Source organism: Ceratina calcarata, unplaced genomic scaffold, assembly GCF_001652005.2.
Source record: "Ceratina calcarata isolate Rehan_Ccalc_2016 unplaced genomic scaffold, ASM165200v1 scaffold471.2, whole genome shotgun sequence".
NCBI classification, from domain to species: Eukaryota; Metazoa; Arthropoda; class Insecta; order Hymenoptera; family Apidae; genus Ceratina; species Ceratina calcarata.
In genome coordinates this window covers 875,679-900,354 of record NW_017171239.1, presented here as the reverse complement: position 1 = coordinate 900,354, position 24,676 = coordinate 875,679, and the positions used below count along the sequence as shown (strand labels likewise).

The 24,676-nt window shown below is 48.1% G+C and overlaps 2 protein-coding genes across 3 annotated transcripts; both read right to left on the bottom strand.

Annotated features, from left to right (window-relative positions):
• Nucleotides 1-580: 580 nt before the first annotated feature.
• LOC108627444 (uncharacterized) lies at nucleotides 581-23,863 on the bottom strand. Of its 2 annotated transcripts, XM_026815599.1 has the most exons (4): nucleotides 23,514-23,863; nucleotides 18,057-18,272; nucleotides 9,484-9,908; nucleotides 581-4,798 (listed from the first exon to the last, which is right to left on the bottom strand). In XM_026815599.1, exons 2-4 carry the CDS (start codon nucleotides 18,196-18,198, stop codon nucleotides 4,625-4,627), a joined length of 741 nt encoding a protein of 246 aa, XP_026671400.1. In that variant the 5' UTR covers nucleotides 18,199-18,272; nucleotides 23,514-23,863; the 3' UTR covers nucleotides 581-4,624. The 2 variants fall into 2 exon arrangements, with proteins under 2 accessions (XP_026671400.1, XP_017884183.1); XM_018028694.2 differs by lacking the exon at nucleotides 23,514-23,863 and having other exon boundaries at nucleotides 18,057-19,129.
• On the bottom strand, nucleotides 4,079-4,441 carry LOC108627427 (putative uncharacterized protein YGR160W). The gene has a single exon (XM_018028673.1). The coding sequence runs from the start codon at nucleotides 4,439-4,441 to the stop codon at nucleotides 4,079-4,081; it is 363 nt and encodes a 120-aa protein (XP_017884162.1).
• Nucleotides 23,864-24,676: the final 813 nt, after the last annotated feature.

Below are 24,676 nucleotides of genomic sequence, written 5' to 3'. Positions count from 1 at the left end.
GCTTTGACGCGCGGGGATCTCGGATGGGCGGGCTGCTTTCCGGGATACAATTCCTACTACAGCTATTTGGTTCGCGAGAGAATCGTATTATGATCACCAACTCTCGGAATCGTCCGCGGACGATCGATCATGGTTCGAGCTCTTTGGATTTCATTAGATTTCATTGATGACCAACGGCAAACGGGAGTTGCAGTTCGATTGACTAAATTAAAAGAGGATAATCGAGATCCTCGGATTTGTTCATGACCAAGAAGGAAGAAGTTTGCGACACAGCCTGCCCCCCACGATCCACATAGTCACAGTTACAGTTTATGTCCCAGCCTCGACTGTCGTTCTCCGATCCTCGTCTCAATCTCGAAGTCAAAACAAGTCAACCGTCTCCGGATGACGAACATCACCGCGTTTTCTCTTACACATCTCTCTTTTGTTCGTTCCATATCTCTCGATTCTCAAATCGTTTTCTCCGCATTTGCTCTCTCGAGTTATATCGACTATGTTACTATACTTTTCTTTTCATATTGAAATATCATTTCATATAATAATATATATATATATATATATATATGTATGTATGTCCAAATATACCATTTAAAATATATATATTTTTATATATGTTTTCCATTATAATATATATATATATAATTTTATTCATGTTTATTCGTATAATTAATACGTTCTCAATATGGCTGACTACTAGCTATGCTACGCAGAAAATACTCCTGTGCAGGAGATGGGGATGGTTTAACACGTTTCTCTGAAGCATGGTAAAATTGAAACCAGAAGAACATAGGAAATCGATTCGGCGTACGAGAGGAGAATATTTGAAAAAGAAATAACTCGGGCATAACGCAGATCGCAGACGATTATGGTACTTCACGGCCCCACGAACAAGCGACTGTATATACATGCGTCTCACATTTTCTGTGGCGGTACCTTAAATCCCATGTGTTCGATCGACCTGTTAACAGCTTCTGTTTCGTATCAATATATCTCGTTTTGGCTCGCGAAAACTACGTTTAGGGGAACATCTTTTGACACCTATGTACACGGGAGGAAATTTGTCTGTTTCACGGTGCTCTATTTCATTTTATTTTTTTTTTTCTCTTATGTATTATTAAAACTCGAAGCAAAAACGTAGGAAAGAACTTGGAAACGAAAAAAGATGCCTTATCGATTATTATAGCCGCGAGGAGATCACGGGCCGCATCTGGCCATTGATTTTCGCCGCGCTATAGGGAAATACGAAATTGGAAACGAAAAATTTTACACGTAAAAGACGAACATTCAGTTGATTTACTACTACGCGTTCGACAACTACCTACGTTCTCCTTCCTTTTTCCTTTGGTCGGAATGCTAATTATAAAGGAGTTTCGCGCGCACCACGAGAGAGTCCTGGCTCTCTGGTTCAACGGTGCCGACGGCGATTTACTACCTTATTAGATCACAATTGTACGACGATGCTGCTCGCTCTCGTAATTTACCTCCGCCTAGGGGTAAATAGAGAGCAGAGACGAAAACTCGATCAACGAAACAATATAAAAAAAGAAGAGATTCTACGTAGAAAAAATGACGAGACAACCGGAGACAAGTTGCTGCTGAACCACCCAAAAACTATCATCGCCTGAACGAGGAGACATTTTATCGGAATCGAGATCGAACGCTACGCGTGAAACGAAAATCTTTGCTGACCGAAAGATGACGAAAGATCGAAATCAATTTTAATCACCGCGTTTAGTCGCACCAATCGTTCCGATTTAATTCGAGAGGGTGGAATCATGGGTATGGGATAAAATCGACGCGCGGTTCACCACAGAACTTGTGCTCCCCAGAAATACTCGGTCATATCTCTGGCGACGAATAGTAGGCGAAAAAACGCGCGCTATCGTTAAGTTACTACATACTTTACGAACATCGAGAGACTCCAGGCAATTTGTCCGACGAGATTCGCGTCGGTCGTAGACAATGAAAAGAAGATGTTACCGCGATCGATCAGAGTTCATCTTTAGAGAACGTCTGTCTGCGCGCAGTCGTTCCGATGAGGAAATTTTCGTTACCGGGAAAGGGCGTACTGACTCTCGCCTCGAAGAGATACCTCTGCGAGGCACGGCCACATCTATCTCGACCGTTTCTATCTCCTTTCGTTTCGACCGAACGACGCTTGGTACACGCGCGCATCTCAGCATCAGGACGAATGGCAGTACAAGAATTACCTGCGCGAGCTACGTACACGATATATCTAGAAATAAATACTATTTACTCTCTACACATTGGAATACTTCGACGGAGTACATCACGATACCTTATCCGTTATTTAGGGGTGGAAGAGAAAGGGGCAAACGATAATAAAACGTATTAATATTAATAAGGTAATGATAATAATAATCGTAATGAAGAATACGAGTAATCAACGAAGTGTAGAAGTCTTTACTTGGGAGACAGAATAGAGAGACAGATAAGAACGGTCCACGAGATTATACAATCGTATCGACAGCCTTATGATGATTTTGGTTTCATCCCATTTGACCAGGGACATCAACTACATATCCTTTATTTATAAATTCCACCTCTAAGAAAATCCTCGCCGGAAACGGCGAACACGAATGACCAAGATCCGTAAAATACGCGCTAATTAACGAGGTCAAAAGTTAATTCAAATAGAATAGAGAATCGAATAACAGGAGGCGAAAGAAGAGAATGGAGCGAAGAAGAAAGAAGTGGAGCAGCTGGAAGAAAAAGCGGATTTTAAATAATCGAATAAAAGAAGTACGACGAAAATGAAGACGATCAATTTGAAGAAGCATAATTATCATCGCGGATGGAAATGAAGGAAAGATAGAGAAAATTAGACAAAAAACAGTATCACGAAGGAGCAAAGGGTGCGGGAGACCCGTTGTCCTGGGTGACATGAAAGGCGTCCTTCGTGGCGGAGGGCGCCCACTAAGAGCTAAGCTACCGGAGATCATTCGAAAACTGTCCACGGGACTCGCAGCCAGCCAATTAAGATGCTGCGATCCTCGGTCTATCGATTATCTACTTTAATTATAAAAAACGTCGACTTACATTTTAATGAATTTTAATTAGGTATTTTAGTTTAAAGTTCCTCTATACAATTACAAATACGTTGCTCCCCTCTTTCGCGCGTCGCGTTTCCTCGCCCGTTTCCCTACCTGACGTTATAAACGCGCGTTCTTTTCGCGTTCTTTCTCTCATCGGTGCGATACTCTTTCCTCGTTTTTCGAATACATTGAACGAGAGATACACCGATCAAAATACTTTTTTTACAAATGAGTCACCCATCGCCATGACCGTCGTCTAGCGGCCTCGTTCGAAAACCGAGTCTCCGATCTGAGATCATGGAAAATGAATAATTTCGATTTTTTTTTTTCATCCATCGAGTCCGTTCGCGAGACGACATGGCACGGTGTCATTGTATCTCAGATTGAGTTCCGCCCCGCCTTGTATCGGCTAGGTAACCGCGTTATCTACAAGCCACGTCAAAATACATACTTCCTACCGGCGAGAACGGGACAGAGAGCCGTGTCATAATGAACGATCGAAGGACAGAGAGACGTATGCGAAAAAACAAGCAAAACCCGAGAAGAAGAATATATTAAAATTGTCCGGCGGTCTGTCCCGTTCCCGGAATCACACTACTTTTATTTAATTCTCTTTATTTTATATCCGTAATGAGATCATCATTTGATTATTGGGTTAAGTCCTCTTTGGATCTCGTCCTTAGCTCCCTCGCCACCCTCGCCCAGACCCGTGTCACGGCTGATCGCCACCTTCGCGATTCCCTCTTAAAACGATCGGCGCAGCGTTCCCCAGTAGACAACGTTACATGATTCTCTCTTACCTCGATCAGGAAAACCGGAAGGCGAACGATCGTAAGAACAAAGTCTCTGCTGGATGATACACGTCCGCCCAGCGTCGTCGAGAGCGCGAAATTCTTCGATCTTGCAGCGGATCGATCGACGTACGTCCGGGGAGGACGGAGAAATGCACCGATGCTCGTATCGAGACGAGAACTCTTTATCGGAGTCCCGTGTTTAGGACATCGGCTCTTCTATACGCATTGTCAAACAAAAAAACGGCAATCGGTTAATTCGGAACTAACGAATTGACAAGCTCCGCTCTGATCGTCTTCGTCGTCCCCGTCGTCGTCTATCCCGCTATCTGTACTTTCTTCCTCCTCATCGTCATCCTCGTCTTCGTCTTCGTCTTCATCCTCGTTCTCCTCGTCGTTCTCGCGAGGCGAGGGATCGTAGATGTAGAGGGACCAGGCATGAAACAACTTGTGCGCATTCTCTAGCGGCGCGAGGGACGCGTTCATAAAAGACGGGTTAAAAAGGTTGTGTCTTATGTGCGACGCCCAGGAGAAGTCCTGCTGGCCTTCCTGCTGGCTTTCGTCCGGCGCCGCGATCCTCCCGGCGGCATTCATCTTGGCAGAATCTCCAGAAACGACCCTGGCCTGGCAATCCCGAAGAGGAACCCCTGAAGCGCTAGAAGAGTCGTCCGGTTCACCGGTGCATCGGTCGCCTCTGGTCTCGTCCCAAGTGTCAGCGATTCTCCGAGTCCTCGAGGCATCGCGCGTCGAAGCGACGACGCGACGGCACTCCAGAGTCTATCGAAGGTGTGACACCAGCCTCCAGCCGAGGTACAGGGCCACCGTTGTCCAGAGAGTCTCGCGGAGAGGCGCCAGGATCAACAGCGACATGTAACTGTCCGTGGACGAGTTGCCGGAGCTCGCATAGCCCGGGTTCATTGCGGCCAATCGGGATTTCTCGATCTCTTCCGCCTGGAACAAGGCAAACATAAACCGTGTATTGTCGTCACTCCGTCAAGAATTCGATAGTGATAGAGAGCTTCGATAAGATTACTTCGGGGAAGTGAAATTCTGCAGGAGGAAGTGGTCGGATTTTCTGCGCGACCCTTGACGCAAAGACTCGACGAGCCATCGTGACTCGGAGTAAGAATCACGGTGGAACAGGGAGGACCGGAGAAGGATTGAGGATGGGAGAACCGGCGGGCTAAGGCTCCTCTAATTGGGAGTGTCCTAATTGGACGGAATTACCGTCGATTCGACACTCCTTGCGGCTAAGCCTCCGGCGTAGAAAAAGCACCGCGCTCTTTTTATCGAGTTCACCCTGATCCCTTCGAATTTACACGAGAAGACGAGACGCTCGAGGGGGAACGCGATTAAGGTCCACCTCTCTTTTTCTGTTCCTCCCTCGGTCGGTGCCACTTGCGCGAAATACAAATCACGGAACACCGCATTGCTACCGGTTAATTGTCAATTAATTCTCCACTTTGAAGAATTTTCACCGACGGGACCAAAGAATCGAAACCACCCACGCTCCAGACACAAAGGTTTTCATTATCATCTCCACCGAACTATCATCGGATTAGAGTCGTGTCAATTATCGCATCACGGAAAATCGATTGATCCATGAGAAATTTCGATTCGTTAAAATATTAATCGTCTCGAACGATCGGAGGTCCGTAACAATCTCCGATAAGCAGCCCCTCGATAATATTTCCCAGACAGGCGAGTAGTTCCGACTCCGTGTGTCTGTCCGTCGGTGTATCTTTCCCACCCCGAGGGACGGCTAGAAGGAGGCTCGCCCTTTGTTTCCACGATCACACCCCCGTACCACAAGCCGGCGCGACTTCCGATCCTCGTTTCGTCTTAATCCACTCGTGGTGGCCGGACGTGCAATAATAAACGGCGAGAGAAACGGGGATTGAGGGCTCAATCTCCGAGGCTTTTATAGGAGAGGGCCGGGCTATAATATCTCTGGTCATCGTCGGCTTCGATCCGTCCCAATACCGCTCCTCTCCATTTCGTCTGTTCGCGCGAGATAGAAAAACACTCGATGCCTCGAGAGAAGAAATTACGGTACGAGCGAGAGAACCATAGGAGAGCGTCACATTAAGAAAGAATTATGGTCTATGGACTCTTCTCGTGGGAGTCCTCCTCGTCAATTAATAGTGTCCCTCGCCTCTCCGTTTTCATCTTTCCTCGTCTCCCCGCGTTCGTATACAATCATCGCAAAGAGCACGGTGCGAATCTAATGCCGGCGTTATTCAAATCCGTTTATACGCACTGACTTTCCCCGCCCGCTCCCATGATCTTTACCTCGGACACACAATTTCTTCACGATCAACCCAGGGAAGCGCGAATCGTTTCACGCGGCTCGAACCACCTGCGACTCGTTTACTTTCTCTCCGTTCGGTCGAACGTACGTATGAAAAGGTGGTGGCCAGGCTCTATCGCTGCGGGCCCGGAAGAGAACGCCTCGCGCAGTTTCTCGCTCGCTCGCTCGCTCGCTCTTTGAAATTGCGAAATTTATGCACGACCCGCGAGCCGGGATTACGTTGTCGGAGTTTATCGTTCCCGGGACGGTAAATTTTAATTGTCCGCGGCAGCCGATTGCGCAAAACTCGCGCGAATATCGATTTTACCGGCTCTTTTTTACCCAGTTTAGCTCGATGATTAATGCGGGGATTAGGCCACGCTCGGAAGTTTAATTCAAGCAACCCGGCCAAGGGATTAATAATTCCAACTCTGGATTCAACGCGTCGAAGGCTCGAGGATACAAATTTAATTAAGCTTCCGCAGAGTGAAAACTTTTTACTCGGAAGATGAGATCTCGATATAATGTGTGCGTCGCCTTTCCATAATTGGACGTCGATACTCGCGGATTGGACACGGACGATAAATATCTACCAATACACGCGTAGAAAGCGAACAGAATTACCAGGATGGATTATTGTGCAACGTAATTGCGCGATCGGGCCGCGAGTTTCGCCTGCGTAAGAAAAAGCCGATGGAAAACGGAGGTTTGCGGTCTGGCCTAGAGAGAGAGAGAGAGAGAGAGGCAGCAAGTGCGCAACGCAGCGTGGACGATAAAATCCACGGTTCGGTCGGATCGCGTCAGGTGATCGAAAATAAGACATAAATCGTGCAACGGAACACGGGCCGATCGCGTGCTCCCCGCGGCAAGGAACATCGATTTTCCACCGAGGAAAGAAGAAGACCGGAGGGACGGTTCTTGCCGCGCTCGCCCGTTACGCTGCCGAGCGTCTAATGTATCAATTCGCGCTCGGACGACTGATAAATGCCGGTGGTATACGTTTCATTAACCACGTTACGGCTAAATCGCGTAGAGTTCGCGGAAACGTGAGCCGAACTGTACGAGAGGAATATTTCATCTCAATTTTCTTGCGCGCGATGCATAAAAGGCTTCTGCGAACTGGAAACTGGATGTTTGACTTCATTGATTAAATTTTCGAGTACAGTTTGTTCGTTCAGCAATTTTTATGAATTAAATGATAATAACGTAACATGTAATTCAGAAGACCGCTCTCTCTCTCTCACGTGGCTACTAATCTCGAAAAAACCCTTTCCGAGTTAATTGAAATTTTGATTGATCGCGCGATAATTCACGGAACAAAGAACTGAACCGTTTCCTTGAATAATAAATCACGCGGAGGTTCGCGAGTCATGCGAGGTCGAGGAGGATCGCGAGCAATGAGAAGGGTGGGGGAGGCCACGATTGCACGAGATAATTGAAGATAATTTTCTCGGCCCGTGGCCACGGCTCGTGCTGCCATGCCCACTTAACTTTCACGTAAGGCAAGGGGATGTGACCACTTAGCCGTTACATGCTCGCTTACTCTCCATGCATATGTAAAGCGATGGCTGTTCCCATGACGAACGGGGAAAAAGAACGGGAGAGACCGTGACGATGCACGAAAAACCCATTGGCATTCGACGTTAATTGACATCGAGAACAATTTTCTTTGAGAAGAACGATGGGATCGAACTTGTTCAAAAGTCCTGATATAATTCCCAAGGAAAACCTGTTTGCTCTGTTCCAGTCCAGAAATATATAGCCCAGAGATGACCGGGACGTGCACGGATCGGTGTGTGTACACAAAGAGAACACGAGAAGACACAGCGGAGCATCTCTAGTCCATCGGCGGATTAATCCGACACTTCGATTCCCCCAGAGGAGGAATGGAACGCAAACACCCCTAAGAGACAATTCCCCCAACGGAGAATTCGCCACGACTCGTATTATCCCGATTCTCCCGTCCTCGAGTCACCGGGCCGGACCGGACCGAGCTCGATCGGTATCCGATCTTCTCATGGAAGCGCAGCTTAACGTGAAGATTTCTTCAATTTCACGGATCCGTTCGCTCCCTTCAATTACCGCCACTTAGCCAGCAATAATTAGACGTTCCGGGACAGGGTATCGCGCCGACGCGAATCTTTAAAGTGAATCGAGACGGCTAGGATAAAGAAGGAACGCCCTTCCGGCTCGTTCGTCTTTCCCTCTTCGATCGTTCGCGGTAGATCTCGTAAAACCGTGAAACGGATCCTGTACTTCTTTCTCGATGATTACCACAGAGGATCGAGTCTGTTCTTATCTCGCTCATCAGATTTACTCTACACACGATTAATTTCGTTTTATGAATCGTAACACGAGTGTCTTTTAACGCGTGTTCGAACTAAATGTTTCACTAATTCGGCGAATCCAGTCATCCGTAATTCGTTTACGACTGACCAATTCGATTGTGTATAAATGGAATTCCGTCATGAAACTCGTGTACATTTTTCTCACCTCTCGCTGGGAAAACAAACCGGGAACAGACTCGTAAAATCAGTGGAGGATCGTCTCGAGGGCCATCGATACATATTTGATCGGGCGATCGGAAGGGACGGGGAAGGGAGAGGCACGAAAACGGTGATGAAGTGGCGAGGCAGTGCCCGCCGGGTCATACGCGTTGCGCTGGGAGCAATACTAGACGTCTTAACGCTGCCGGGCGGATATTTATTGCGCCCGTGGGACACCGTCGCTGCCACCGATATAACTAAATTCGCGTTTATGGCCCCGGCTGACCCACTGCAGCCGTCAATTCCTCTTCTTCCTTCCACACCGGGAAAGAGAGAAACGTCGCGACGCTGCTCCGTACCGAAATGAGGGACACTCGATCATTCGTGGGTGCATTAAATCCTGGCCATCGCGATATCGTGGCACGTGGGGTAGATTTCGTGGAAATCGCTACCGAATTTTATGTAAACGCAATTGATAGTTCATCGCACGGTGGGAGCGAACTACGATTCTGCTCGAAACGGGCATTACGCGAAAAGACGTTTTGTACAAGAGGGCGAAGAATTCGACGCGAGGTTTTGGGTCGAGTAAAATTAATTTAGAAATTGTGCGCGTGAAAATGCCGACTACTATTCCGCGGGCCTCGGCATCTGTGTATTCGAGTTTTATAACGGCATGCAAGGGTGCCGTTTACGACAAGTAAAAAGAGCATCGCGGCTGGGGGGATGGAATCGCAATTATTTTTACGTCTCTCACCTGTACTCTTCGCGTCGTAAACATTTTCCATTATAAAATGTAAAAACTAGAAACGCTGGTACAAAACGTTCGTTAAATTCGTTCCGTACGAAAAAAATTCACCGACCTTTGTCTTGGACGCGTGAAAGTCGTCGGCGATGTTCCTGAGATTGGCGCCCATGTTCGTCCACTGGTTCTGGTTGTACGCCTGTGTATGCAAGTCGCCGAAGCAGTTGTTGCAGATCTGTTTCGCGGCCGGTGGCGTCTTCTTCGCGGTCGCGGCGCCGCTGCTTTCGGACGCGAGCCTGCGTCTTCGCGGCCGCGGCCTCGGGCTAGGCACCGGTGCCAGGCTGCTCTCACCGCTACACTCCGGAAATTGGAACGCGGCGTCTCTGGTCGGGCTGCTGGGCGCGGACACGGTCACCTGCGGCGTCGGAGGCGGCAGTTGCTCCACCGCGGACAGCACCAGATCGGGCAACGGTACCCGGGACAAATCCGAGTCCAACAGCACCATCGGATGCCGTTCGTCCCCGGCTCGTCGCGGTATCCGATCTGCAATTGAAAAGATGTACAATTAAAAACCGAACGACTCGCCTTTGACCCTGACCGAACGGAACGCGTCGCCTCGACGAGATTTCTTCTCATAAATCTTTGAGAAAAATCGGCCCGATAACCCCGATCCTGAGACAAGACTCTGGTTTACTATGCGTAAAGTTCAAGCTTTCCTCGATCGTCCGATAACCGCGTCAACGATTCATCATCGTTCCGATCGGTCGTAGCGATCTTTACTCCGTCTCGAAACCAGATGGCCGATTACGATACCCGTTTAATCGACGAAATACGAGTGCCGCGATTCGTATACTCGATATCTGGATTTGCCATCGATAATTAATCGCGGCGCAGGCCTGGTTGCGTCACACACAATGGAAACGGTACGATCTACGCACGACGGTCGAGCACACGGTATTGTACGTACACGGAGCATACGTACATACGCGTCGCTTATAAGGTTTAATGCGGCACGCTGTTGGCTAGACAACGGCGACCACCGGGCTGCCCCGTAATGGCAACCAGCGACATTGTTGGCTAATGATTGTCTGAAAATTTACAACGCTCCGGTAGCCTTCGGTTCCGCGATTTCGACACACGTTACTCGCAAACGCGGTAGGCGTAGCCGTACATTTTCCAAACGACTCCACCAAGTTTCCGTACAACGAATCGTCCGGTTCCACTAAAAACATTAATTTATAAGACGCACACGACGCAGATAAGCATCTGGAGATAGTATCGCGATCGCGAGGAACGAGTGCGCGTTTCCTCGAAAAACGAGATACAGTCCTAGCCTCGTTACGGTATCCGACGGTCAGCCAAGGCAGACGGCATGTCTGTGAATCGTGCATGTCGAAACGAAACTCAGAAACCATGTTACTCAGTTTCAAAGAATCAACTTCTAATCTTCTGTTTTATATAAATATGTACGTAATTATCAAGCTGGACGTCTATTTGATAATGCAGGAATATCGATGAGACCTAATGACATTTTCAAATAAAAATTTCCATGAAAGGCCCCATCGATCAGTCGTCGCATCCATCATCGTTCATATAAAAAATCGTTTTCCCCGTCGACGATCGATGAGATCGGACCGCATGATCGGGGGGACATCGGTGTCCGTGGGCTGTCAGAAACATTTAAACGCTGATTCTTTGAGGGGGGAACAACGGTGGACGCGTAAATCGAAGCCATGCGTGACAAAATAACAATTCCTCCACGCCTGGGGCCTCCATTGTCTCTCTCGCGTCCGAGCGCGTACAGTGCATACGCTCGCAACGCGGTTGCATCCTTGACATTTCGAGTAAACGTCCGCGCGGCGTATATACCCGCGGTATAAGCCCTCCACGGAGGCGTCGAGGCTCTTTCACTTGTGCAACTCGTGCACATCGCGATCCGAGCGAGAGCCTTTCGCGATGCTTGCAAAACAGACTTCGAACTCTTATCCAAAACGATCTCCGCGCTTTCTATCTCGTAAAATGTCACTATGTCGCAAAATCGATTTCGTGTCACTCGGTATTCAACAAAAATTGATTTATCAGACGTTCGAATTATTTCCCGTATCGATTCCTTTGATTCGAACTAAACGTCAATTTGAAGCTTGATTCCTATTGAACAGCCTCTGAGAGATTCTGTTTAGAGGATTAAATGGTCGAAAGAAGGCAGAACCGAAAAGGGAACGAGCACGGGACGGCGCGCCCCATAAAAGCGTCCCGAGCAAAAAGTGCATCGCGCACGTGGCCAACACCCGCATGCACGCAACGTTCGCTGGCGTGTAACTGGGAAGTTGAAACTCTTTCGGATTCATCGAGGGAATACCGTTTAAAGTTTTGCAATTACGGTGTTGAGAAAAAAATTGATCAAACAAAGACGAGGTTCACGAAGCGAGTGTTTTGAGAAATGAGAAAGGAGGACGGGGAAATTTCGAAGCGTACAGCGGGGACATGCGGGAGACAGTGTACATTATGTACGTACACGCGTTATGTCAAAGAGGCAGAACGAAAGAAGCGGGAAGGGGGCGAAGGGAGAGGAACGGATTCGAGCTGGCAGCATATGCGAGCACGTGACTCATGCGGAGCGCCCTTTGTACGCGTAAGTGCAACGCAACTTGTTACAGTGTACGTGGTATGTAACGTCAACCCTATCGGCATCGGCGCTCGAGCGATCTCTCCTCGTCTCGCGAGCTGGTGTGCGCGTAGGTGCCGAGGTTGCGGGCGTGTGCGCGCGTACTGCAACTGCAGTGAACGCTCAACTGCACAAAGAACCCCTCTCAAGGCCGCAGCGACGCGCACGAACACGAACGCGCGGTGTCGAGGCGCGCGCTCGAGCACTCCTGTGCACCTCTTGCACCGGTTTTTATCGGTTTTGCCACTTTTCCGGGACAATAGGAGGCGACCCATTGTCGAGCCGCCGCGTTTCATACAAAACCTATGCGTTGTATCTCTTGCCAAGACCGAGTCTGAAGTGCGGATTAACTTTTACACGATTTGGACGCTCTCTGGAGAACGCGCACTTTCATGGAGTGCGGAGTCATCGCAAATGAAACATTTCTGCGATCTGCGTACTCGAATTCGAGTGTCTCGCAACAAGAGATAATAAAATGAGTCACGCCGCGTACAAGAGTTTAACCATCCGATTTATGCGTGCGCAACTACGGAATATATCTCTTCGGTGTAGAGCCAACGAGTGAGAGAACCGAAGTCGTAAACGTACGATGATTGCCCCGACGGTATGGACCATCGTCCGAGAGAACGTTCCTTAAATCGTACCACGGCGAACGTTTCGCGGCTGTACGCGACGGATTCTGCGTCTCGCTCGAAGCCGGAATCAGCCACTTTCGAACCGTTTCACGGAAATCTCGTAAAACCTCCGACTCCGATATAAACGTTTCTCCACCCCTTCGCCCGAGCGTACAAGACAATTCCCATTTTTCGTTTTCTCGTTGTTCGGGATCGAACGATCCGCGGTCCCGAGTCGAGAACGTTTCAATGCGCGATCGCTCGGAGCAAAAAACGGCCACGTACAGCGAGCAGGTTATCGCGATACCGGGAGGGAATGGTAAAAATGAGGGAACAAGGTTGCGCCACGACGGCCATCGATTTCCAACGGCTGTCCAACGATTGCCCAATAAATTCTGTCCACCGGCCAGCAGCGATCGGATTCTGCGGTGCCCGAGAGCCGGAGGAAAACCGACCGTGCCGGGGACTCGCTCGACCGATTGATTACACTCTTATTGACTACGTGACTCGCGATTTTGTTGTCGGCGGAATTAATCGAGCCTCGGAACTGATCGACTGCCCGATGCAATGTCTCTATGTCTGAAAATGTTTTTCTACGAACGGTGAAGAAATTGTGGCGCGGAAGGTAATGAGAAAATTATGTCTCGTCTCGTCTAGTCAGCTTTTCGACTTGTCTAATCGGAAGAAGACGTCAGAGACTGTTTCTCAGTTCTTCGTACACTTTAAAAAACGAAATCCCCCTAATCACTTAATATCGACGGTAGAAGTAATACGAAATCCTGTGCTTTTCTTGCATCAGGTGCAACGGTTCTACGTGGATTTCCATCGAGTAACGACAGGGCGATGCGCGGCTTCCGTTAGCGGGCATAATCGCTGAGAAACTGTGCGTCGTTGATTACATCGTTAACCGGGAGGGGGCTCGTTACGTTTTACAAGTCGGTCACGTTTTGCCACCGTTATTCGACGATTATAATTATGAGCCATTCCCCCTCCCCTCCCTTTCCACTTTTCCGTTAGGTCGTAGCTAATAATCGAAGAGCAATGATCTAAACGGAAATCGATCGCATCGAGCTGAACGCCAGAGGCTCGGCAAATAGAAGATGATGCGACGCATTAACGGCGAAGAAAAACTTGCAATTTTATACAGATCGCCATAATAAGAATTTTCAATATAGATTCGTACGCGAGATCTGATCGAAGCAACTTCCAAGTGGTCTGCGATGGGTTGGGTGTTCGCGCTCGATAAAATCACGATGACGAGCCGTGATAAACGAGGCCGAGGAGACAGGGTAATCGAAGGAAAAGGGTTAGATACAATCAGCCAAATTTCACGTACGGCTGGAGGACGCGTGCTAGAGAATACGCTCGGGGGAGCGTAAAAATATGTAGCACCGTAGGCGTACGAAGGAAGGAAGGAACGAAAGCAAGGCACGTGTGCGCTCCTACATGAATATTAATGACTCGGAATTCCGAAATCCGTAGAAACACGGTTTTAATTAAAAACGACGATAAGAATTGACTCTGACGGAAGATCATGGATCAAGAAAAGAACGTGTCATTGCGATTGCGGTGTGAAAAATATAACGGTTCATCGGTGGTGATAGGTAGCCGTCAACGAAAGGAAAGAGGAAGCGATGAATATTTTAGAGCGGGCGCTCGGCCAATAACCATTGCCTCCGTGGATGAATGGAAAAGAGACGGAAATCGAGGACCTAACAATCGGCAATGACGAATTCCTTTCAATATTTCATCAGTTCTATAGACCGTCGTAGTCTCTTCGGCCACGTTCCCTACCGATCGTCTTCAGGATTTCCGCTGGGGCAACCGTGACGAGGCGGATTCGAAGCTCGCGTTCGGATTACGCATTAGCCGAGATTCGGTAACTATGGGATTTCGAACGAAAGAGGTATTTGTTTCTTGGAATAATTACGAAACCATTTTGCTCCGAAATTCGGAGCGTCACCGCTCGTGTCGATAACAGTTAGGGTTTTACGACAAAGTAACATAATACGAAGTTCAGTGTCGAGGGGCTATCGTTTTACGCGGCGACACACGATCTTTCTCTTACCGAGAAATTAAACGCCTCCGATTAGAGCGATCGCAGGGGTTCCGTACGATTCGATTCTTATCGGATCGACTCGTGGGAAAGGGTTCGCCAAAACACGTCCACCGCTCGGCAGATAGCGAAAAAACGAATGAATGAACGGGAATCAGGTTTAAAAGTGTTACGAACAGAGGCGATCGGGTAACGCGCGTAATCGTTATTACCGTGGCCGCGTTTACGCGATGACGAGGGGGAAGTTTCGCGCAAATGTCACGGGAGAAGACAGAAACGGGCTGGCCACAGCTGTTTCTATAAATAACTACCTCCGACACACGATGCAACGGCGATGCTCAACCGCTCGCAGATTCTGCATCTTCCCTCCGAAACTGCGAACTATGGTTATTGACCCTCCCTCGCACACGCGACCACGACTATTCTTGTTCGAGAAATAATGAGCACCTGCCAGTAATTCTACTTCGTAATGAACATTCCCTTCGATCACTGTCCGCTCTCCGCGTTTCATTTGCATACGAGATGTTTTAATAAGTTTCAACCGGTACGCCTCTCCAACGTTTTGTTGTGACGAGACGTACAATGGTACTTTACGACACGTTCGCGGAACGGAGAAGGAGGTATTAGTGCGACCGCGATTATTGAAAAGTCATATTTGCCAGGAGGTAAAAGGCTTTTGAGGAACGTTGCGTCACGACCGAAACAAGGGTAACACACCGACGACGGCCGGATGCAATTTGCGGTTTCTTTTGGGACACTTGCATGCCGCGCCGGCGAGATCAAAGGCTCGTTAGCGACATATTGCCGTGAAACAGCGGCAAAACGGATCCAGAACGCTGTCCGAACGACGACGACGACGACGACGACGACGACGTTTCCTCTCCCGGTTGATCGGCCGGTTTCGAGCCAGAGTGCATCGACCTTCGATCAGTGGCGTTTTATAGGTGGCAGTAATATGAAATTATGGTCGCTCCGACTGTGACCCGGAGAGTTAGATACTCTACGCGAATCTAAGGCCTGGGCATTAAGTGGTAGTTTAAACGTTGCTATCTCGAATCCGAACTAACTACCGCAGCATACGTATCCGTAATAAACCGCTCGGGCAATGAGGAAACGCGGTATTAAATCTGCAGAATTACTTTTATTCGCGATTGAAACCGAATAAAAAGCTCTCCCACCGTTTAACATTTTTTTCTACGAAAACGCGATCGTCGCATCAAGAGTAAGTACCCGGAACCTGTTTCAGATCGAGCATGCACATTTCGGAGCGGGTGAGATACCGGTATCGAGGCAGTGCTCGTCGCAACGCTCGATACTGCAATCTCTGGTGGACGATCGACATCCGAGATTCGGGGAACGAGCCGTTGCATCGCGTTTTATGGCGCGTTTTACTCCGGTGTGCCTGACCATCGGTCTTCTCTCCTCTCTCCGCTTATCGCCCTCTCTCGCTCGCTCTCCTCCTACTCTCCTGTCGATCCGGCCGACCGCCGTCGCCGTCTCTTTCGCCGTAAAGGAGGCTCGAGCAGCGGTGCAGGGTCATGGCCGGACATCGTCTGCCATACTCTCGACTCGTACACCCACGCTACATCTGTTATATTCGCCCCCTTTCTCTCGCTGCACCCTCGTAAAACCGCGTTTCATTACGAGCCGAATATAAGTTACCGCAATTTACGCCTCTACCTCGTTCCCTCTCTGCTTTCTCCCCGTTCCTTGCTCTCGTTCGAGCTGAATCTTCTACGACTATCTGTTATCTTCATACGCGACTTAATAGGATCGTTCGAACGAAACGAGCGTCGCTACGAGGATTAAAGTCTAAAGTAAGAGCAGGTGGCAGGATGGTGTATTTTGAATCGAGAATCGTGGACGCTATGAAAATTATTGTGTTTAAGTTTCAAGGTCCCCCGGTTCGTACGGCGTTCGAATACGAAGCATGCAGCTAAAAACCGCGAGGCAACGGGTTAAGTATGCGTTTCTCGGAACGTGTTTTTTAGTTACGTTTATCGTGCCACGATTCTCCGAATGCGTACAGTTCTAGTTACTCGACGAGACGAAAATCGCTTACGTACGTACAAAATGAAATTTGACAAACGGGAATCGGTCTCGTCGAGATATTGAAATCGAATTAATTACGTTCGCAACGTCTACGTGTCCTTTCCTCCTCCTGTCCGCGAAATCTCCGGCGAAGGTGTCGAGATATCTCGCAACCGATGGACCGAAATTTTTCGACGCTGACTCACGGGACAACGACCGCTGTCAAACATACATATTTTTCGAGAAAATCGATCAACGTGAGTCGACGACCTAAACGGAACAACTCAAAGCGTTTCGAGACGATTTCGACGAATTGAGAAATGAGAATCAACTACGTTCCTCCTTCGCGAGAATTTTAACGATTTTTCGAAACGTTGCATTTTCAAGATTGCATGAGACGCGAGTCTAGAAATTGGTTTTCACCTTCGTAAAAGATAAGGAATTCGCTAAGGAAAGATAGGAGGAATAAAGGAATTCTATCTGTACGCGTCGTTGTTCCACGGGAAACTGGCCCGCGTTGTTGCGCGCGACAACCACGTGTTGCGTTTCTAGTCGATAGACGCAGCGTATGCCCGTGCTTCTACTACTCTCGAGCGTGCTCGCTCGTTTTCCCCCCGTTGTGTGAAGTGGAAATTAATTGCGTCGCACATATGTGTCATTCACTTTCAACGTAAGCACAGTTTATTCAGATTAACAATTTTTCATTGTTGTGTACAAAGCGTGCCGTAGTCGTCACGGAACAGTGAACGAGCTACCGTAATTAAATAAATAAATAAATAAATACAGAGTAAAAAAAGAGTAATTCAATATACAACATTAATAAAAGTTGATTTTACATCTAAGCACAGCTTCGAATAAATAAATTAACCTATCTAGTTATATACATTACATAGTATATAATTCGTCAGAACTTCATATTCTCTTAACTTTCGAGTGACTACAATTATTTTTTTATTGAACATCCGTCAGCTCCGTTACGAGCTTGTAAAACGTCATTCTGAAAAGCCGTCGAGAGGATACCGAGTGCGATAAAAGCGTATCTACCCCTGTGGACAGGTCCTAGCCATGGAACCAGATGGAAGAACAGAAGAAGTAAGTGAGATAAAAAAAAAGAGTTCCCGAAGCACGTGACTAGAAAGATAGAGCCGCGCGGAGCGACTCGATTAACTTTAATCCCGTTCCTTATACATACTCTCAGGAAGGTTGACAGATGGATAAGAGATTCGTCGCCGTTCATCGCGACGGGTATCTCGCCAGGCGTGCAATGACGTATAGGAAAACGTCGAGGCAGATGCGGAAGAGCCTTAAAAAATCGTTCAACTCACGATTTCGCGACGACGGATGCTGGGACGTCCTGGTCCTGAGGACCTGTTGCAGGGCGGCGTACAGGTCGAGCATCAGTTGTTCCAGCTGCTGTCCCTGGGCCTCAGCGTCGTCTTCGGTCGGCAGAGCGAACGGGATCGCCATTTCTCTGCAGGTGCACCGAATTTCTCTTTTACACGAATTCTATGCCCTCCTCGCTGTTCTCTTCTCGCGGATCGCTGCAATCGAACCAATGTCTGTGTGGGTCAAAATCACCACCACTCTCGTTCTGCTTCTCTCTTTGTTCGCGCGACGTCTCTGTTCCGTCTTGAGGACGGAAACGGAGTGAAATCGTCCTCAGATGTTCGACGTGTGCACGTGGGGGCCGACGACTCGGGAACACGGCGCACGCTCAAAATGTTCGTTGCCCGCACCGATTGTTCCTTCGTGAATAAACGCACGTGACGAAACCCGCGTGGATAAACGCGCGAATCTCGGCCGAACGAGATGCGTACACGATCTATCTGTCTACTCGTGATTAGAATCTTATCTCGTCACTCGTACGACGCGAGCCTGTCGATCACGTCATCCGAATCGCTCGTAAGGTGGATCCTCGAATGGATCACTTTCCATGGGTGATTACCGTTTCTCGACGATGACAGTCGTAAAACGGAAGTTCACAAAGTTCGATCGTTCTCTATCAAAATACACGACACACGATTGATGCACAGTTGGCGGTGTCTACTCGTGTCAACGTCAGTTCGCGACACACCGAAACACCAAACGACGGAGTTACAGGGATAAAAAATAAGGAGAAGTATCAATCGTGATACCGTTTTCTCTTCGAATTCGCACACACACGCGTTACGGAAACGTCGTAACAGCACGTTGCTGCGGTCTCGCGACTGTCCTCTTTGGCGCGACTATCACACGCGCGTTGTACGGTGGCACGTCTGGATTCGATCGCAACCGGACAAACAAACGCGCAAGAGAAAGTAGAGAGCGAAACACGAGCAAACTCTCGACTGAGTTTAGGTAACGAGAAACGCGTCTACACTCCTCGAGGTCTAGCGTGGTAATGATTCTGTGCTTTCGTTTCAGCCACTCGGCCCGCACGCTCTGCCTCGCGGCGGCAAGCGAGTTACCCCCGCCACGGTTGAATCGCGCGGCCGGTTGCGCGCCCGGGTGTGGGGAGAAACGCTGCGCACGCATCCGGATTTGAAATACGAAAGGGGCGACAGGGGAAGGATCGCGAGCCTGGAAAGGTGGGGGACGAGATCGCAACCTTGTGGTGGTTGTGTGCCAGCCCGTGGTCCGTAGCGTTGTAAATTTACCGGTTAGGGCAGCCAGCGTCGTTCACGAGAGGGGCCCCTTACACGGCTTTGTGCCCCTCCACGTGTCATCGCTATAGGAGGCAAAGGGAGTCGGGAACGGCCAGGGCCTCCGTGAAGTAGAATAAGCGCAAACTACTAACTCGAAGAAGAGGCTAGTTCTCCAAAACGCGGTCGAGCTTTCGAGTTCCCGCGAGCATTACAGTCGAGCGGATCGATCGCTCCTCGAAGAGATCAACAGGTTCGACGTTGGTTCCCTCGTTTGAAAAAATAGAAGTTATAACGAGAGAAATGCAGCTCAGAAACGTGGCCAAAGTGAAAGAGGACCCACGCGGAACGAATCGAAACACCCGTGCGACGGTGTATACAAAATCGAAAAAATACAGAGTTCGCATTAATCATTCACTGACCATGTCCCGTTTTGCGACTAATTGGAAAATGCAATTTTTACAGCTAGCATAGATTTATAAACTGAATTTTAAAACGTCGATGTCGAACGATGAATAAATCGCAGACGGCGAGGGTGTTAATTTGCCGGACGCGAAACATATTCATGGGATCGCGATACATACTTGGCTGGGTGACAATTTTTTATGCGGCCAATGAATGGGTAAACAGGAGGAGAAACAAGAACGCGCTCCTGCGGCGAACGTTGATGCACAATGCATACGACTGCTGCCAGCCGTACAATGCGTATCACGTACAAATAAGTATCGGCGTATTACTGAACGTACGGATCAAAAGAATACCGAAAAACGGATTTAAGATCGACAGAATAACTGCACGAATTAAGAGAAAAAATAATTGTTATTTCCTTATACTCTCCTTCCACGCGATTTTATAGTAACTCGTCATCTCTCGTTTCATTTGACTTACAAATCGGTGGACAACGAGTTCAACGAAACCTCGCCACCGTGTCAAGTACACGCATTATCTCTACACGATGCACCGATTCCGACGCGATCGAGCGAGCGAGCTGCTCGAATCGAGAGGATTATCTGCATTCATCGGAGCAGGTTGACGACGAGGCACAAGAGGAGAATAGATTAATGACAGGAACGGCGTCGAGAGACATTGTCATCGGATATCAAACGACGAGAGGATAGAGAGAGAGAGAGAGAGAGTGAATTAAAGGCCAGGCGAATCGTTGCATCGGGATGACATTACTGTTATGGACGAGCGATTAACACGAAGACGCGTTCGAATAATTCTTATGACCGTTCACGGGCTGGACTACCCCCGTGGCGATCGGAACGAACGATCCAGGAATCGAACGATTCAGGAACGCGTGTCGGTCCACGGTAGCCAGGGCCACGGGCCACTCTCTCTCGTTTTATTTCCACGTAAAGCATTGAATCGGTTCCTGGCCGGTAGCAGCGAGATTTAAAACCGGTAGCACCGTATGCGCCGACCGGATTGTATATTTTTAGAACGACCGGCGTCCTCGCGTGGGCGGACACACCGGTCACCGGTCCAGGAACCTGCGCCGCGTTGTTCCCGGCGAGCCGCGATGATCCCCTTTTGTCGGCGGACTCGCCCACCGTTCACGGTCTCAAATTTAGAGCGACGATTTTCACGCGAGAAACCGAATAAGAATTGGACTACCTCTGGTTTTCAGTTTCCGACGTCTCGTGTTGTTTCCTACAGGCGAGTCTCAAAAATTCGTTAGAACCGCTAACGCGCAATAGACGTAAAAACCGCAGAGCATTATGTACTCGGCCTGGTGAGACCGCAAATGAAATTTTGTTTTCGCCTTCTGCTCGGAACGATTTTCACGGAAAAAAATATCATTTGGCGTGAGAACCGACGGCGACCAAGCGGCGATGCACCGAGAACGAGCGAACGCAAAAAGTAAACTCGGCTGACAAGCGAGAGTCACATCCGAAAGGTGACTCAACTTATCACGTTGATGTTACGAATTGCGTTTCTTATCATTTTTTATCGGGTCATCGGTGCGTTCACCCTGACCAGCCGGTTCATCGAACCAGATTTATTGCCCGGTCTGTGCAAATGTTCGGGAATGTCTATGGGCGAGAATTATTATTGAAACGGTCGATAACCGAGCGAAAAAGCGCGAATAATACGAAACCCGAATAACAATAGCCGGAAAACTGCGGCTGTGTATTTATTCCCACCGAATCTGATTTCCTCGGCACATTCACGGCGTAGTAAAACGATATAACTACGTATCGAAATTCCCTGTGAAAATATTTCAAACGTAATGAACTATAGCTATCTCGATCGTTTCGCGAGCATGTTTACAAAAGACAGCGAGATATAACGGAAGACGTAATAATAACTAAGCGCGACGAAATCCAATTACATGTCATCTATAGGTTTTTTTCTTTTTTCAAACTCGACGAGCGCACTTGCGAGTGGCGCGAGCGGTCTCTTATCGCTGATAACCGTGACAGACGTTGCATCTGAAAAACAGAACGAGATGCCTGCGGAAAGCGATAATGACACAGCAAACGTCTCGAATCGCAGATAACGGATTAATGCAATTTATAGGAACCTCTGCTGAACAATCTTCGAAGTTCAAACGAGTACAACGAGAGACACAATTGATTTCGCGTCGCGAGACTTATCTGGTTTATCAATTTCCTTATCGAAGATCTATTTTGAACTGGTTGCTCATTATCGTAAACCGTGACGTGATCGAACATCGATTGTTCTAATATAATCTTCGAACGAAACAATATAAAACGTTTGCCGTAGCTTCGAGCCGTCGATTGCTCGGTCAATTCTAAAGATCGTTAACGAGCAAACGACCTGCAGCTGACCTGAGATCTGGTTCGGCGAAGGCGATTGCGTAAAATCCGAACGCGGATCGCGCCAGTTCCGGAGGAGCAATTATATCAGTCGAGGATACGAAGGACGCGATAACGACTACTCTCCTCGTAAATCGAACAGCGGAAACGAGAGCGTTTCGCGAGGGTGTTTGCGGATGCGATAACGAAGTGACCGCAGAGCTTCGAGGCGCCCGCAAACGCTGTCTGTCTCTCGTCCCCGCGACAAAACATGAATCCTAGTATCGTCATAATCGGGCGACTGAACTTCCTATGCAAAATCTATTTCCAACGAGAGAACGTTTTGTTCACAATTCATGACTCTCAAATATGCAATGATTCATAATTATGACTGATTATAATAGTACGAGTGTTATCTCGAAGATAACAAAATTGATTGACAGCTGATGCGATTACTAATAAAAACTATGGTTTTACGTAGAATCGATTAATGTGAATTCAGAATCGACCACTAATTGTCTTTGCTGAGTCAATACAATTTTAATTGCACCAGCTTCTTCCCAGAGCTTCGACTTCCAGTAAGCCGGTAATCGTTCCTAAAAATTCCGGACGCGGTGCGGTCGTGATCAGAATCCAGGTCGGGTTCGTCGAATTATTCTATCTACTGCAAACCGCAGTGTCTACGTGACTCAAGGTCGTATTTTCATTATTACAAGCTTCCGTGCACGCCACAATTTCTAATTAATACGAATTCCAATTGATTGTCAAGAAATTATGTATTCGAAAATTGTTTCACTAAATTACGTATTACGAAAGAGAGGAAAAAAGTATGGAGAGAAAAGTACGGAAGAAAGTAAGTTTGGATGAGAGGAAAACGAATGCTCGCGCAGTGAGTAAGCTTGGCGGATTCGCAGGTGCATGGAAGTGCATTCCCAGCTGCGAGTCGCGAGGGCGTAATATGCAGGTAGACGGCGGCGCGGGCGCGGAAATCGCAGATAACCGGTAGACGCGAGGTATCATCAAGGTTCGATAGACCGGGAATATAGTCCGTTTAGCCAGAACAAAAAGAGTATCATCAGCCGGGCTAATCGTGGGACACGCTGGCCTTTAACGATGACCTCGGAAAACCGAGAACCTGCCCTTGCAGCCTTAATAGAACACTATCGCGGATAAACGCACGTTCGAATCGTTCGATGCTTCTACGTCTTGCTATTCACTGCGACTCACCTACAAATATTCTATGCGTCCAAAATTTTTCGTTATCCGAACAGAGGCGATTCTCGAGTTTGAACACGCGTGCATGTCACGCGTCACGTACGTTGAACAAAGATAGACGAACTTTATCGCGATCGATAAGAGAGAAACAGCGATCACCAAGTAAAATGATAAATTCGCTTACCGTTAAGTTGGAGGATCCGTCGAACGATCGAATCAGAATCAATTTGGAACACACAAGGGTTTGGCACCGACAGGTCTGTTGCACCACAGGTTGCTATGTCTTGATCCGTACTAAACGATGATTTTGCGTGCTGCTCGTGTACTCTCCTCGGGACTAAGTTTCCGATTGTGAGTCGAGTCGGTGGCTGGCTTAATCTCGAGGCAAGATTTATCAGCGACGACGACGGAGGGGTCTACGGACACGTGCCTACGGCTTGTCTTCCGCCAATCGTAGTACGTCGCTCCCAGTCTGGCTTCGTTTTGCTTGGCCAATCCCGGTATAAACTGGCTGCCGCCTTCGCAACCATTGGCAGATACCAGTCCGATGAGTATATTGAATCTTCGCGAGGCAGCGGTTCGCGAATCGCGTGAAGAAAAAAATATGCGATTAGGGGAATGATGGCATTACGCAGGAATTTCGTAAATAGTAAAAGCGACCATTTTTCCTGTTACGTGTCTCACCGATTGACCGCACGCCTTGAACTTCGAAATCAGCTTTATTCTCGCTCTGCTTTATTATCAGAAATTAATATGACTGTTTGATTTGAAAGAATATTTATCTATTTAAACATTGAAGGAGATGCCCTTTTATGCCAAGATTAGATACAGAGCAGTGAGTCTCGAAAAAGTAAAGGTCGAAAAGAAAATGCAGAGTAAATGCGACGGTGTCCAAGCGATGAACAGGACTAAGCGTGAAAGCCAGTGTGAGATGGAACACCGAAAAACAAGAGTAATCTCATGGTTAATCACGCGAATGCGAGATGGAAAACGTTTTTGGTCGCATCGCATAGGCGGAATACATTAATTTTAAAAGAATCTACGGGATTTTTATGGCAGCGAGAATTCCCTCAATTTGTTACGTAGTATCTATCGACCGCGGAGTAATCTGTCAAACGGTATTATAGAACGAAGTATTGCGTAACATCTGAAAGAGAACACTTATTGTCAGCTTGCTTCCAATTCGTTTATCGTTCCCACCCATATCGCGGATCAAACACAGGTGACGGCCTATACAAACAAGCCGCGATCCATCGGCGTGTGGACGTCGTCGCTCCGACGTATGTACCGCAGGTAGCACTCGGAGCGTCGGTATTGTTTGCGTGTACACAGAAGGCGGTCCGCTAT

Bases quoted from the DNA above. Each gene is read 5' to 3' on its own strand.
- LOC108627427 (XM_018028673.1), bottom strand. From the start codon at position 4,441: ATGAATGCCGCCGGGAGGATCGCGGCGCCGGACGAAAGCCAGCAGGAA.
- LOC108627444 (XM_026815599.1), bottom strand. From the start codon at position 18,198: ATGGCGATCCCGTTCGCTCTGCCGACCGAAGACGACGCTGAGGCCCAG. The intron at 9,909-18,056 runs GTGAGTTGAACG...TTTCAATTGCAG, and splicing joins GCATCCGTCGTCGCGAAATC to ATCGGATACCGCGACGAGCC. The intron at 4,799-9,483 runs GTCGGTGAATTT...GCCTTGTTCCAG, and splicing joins TTCACGCGTCCAAGACAAAG to GCGGAAGAGATCGAGAAATC.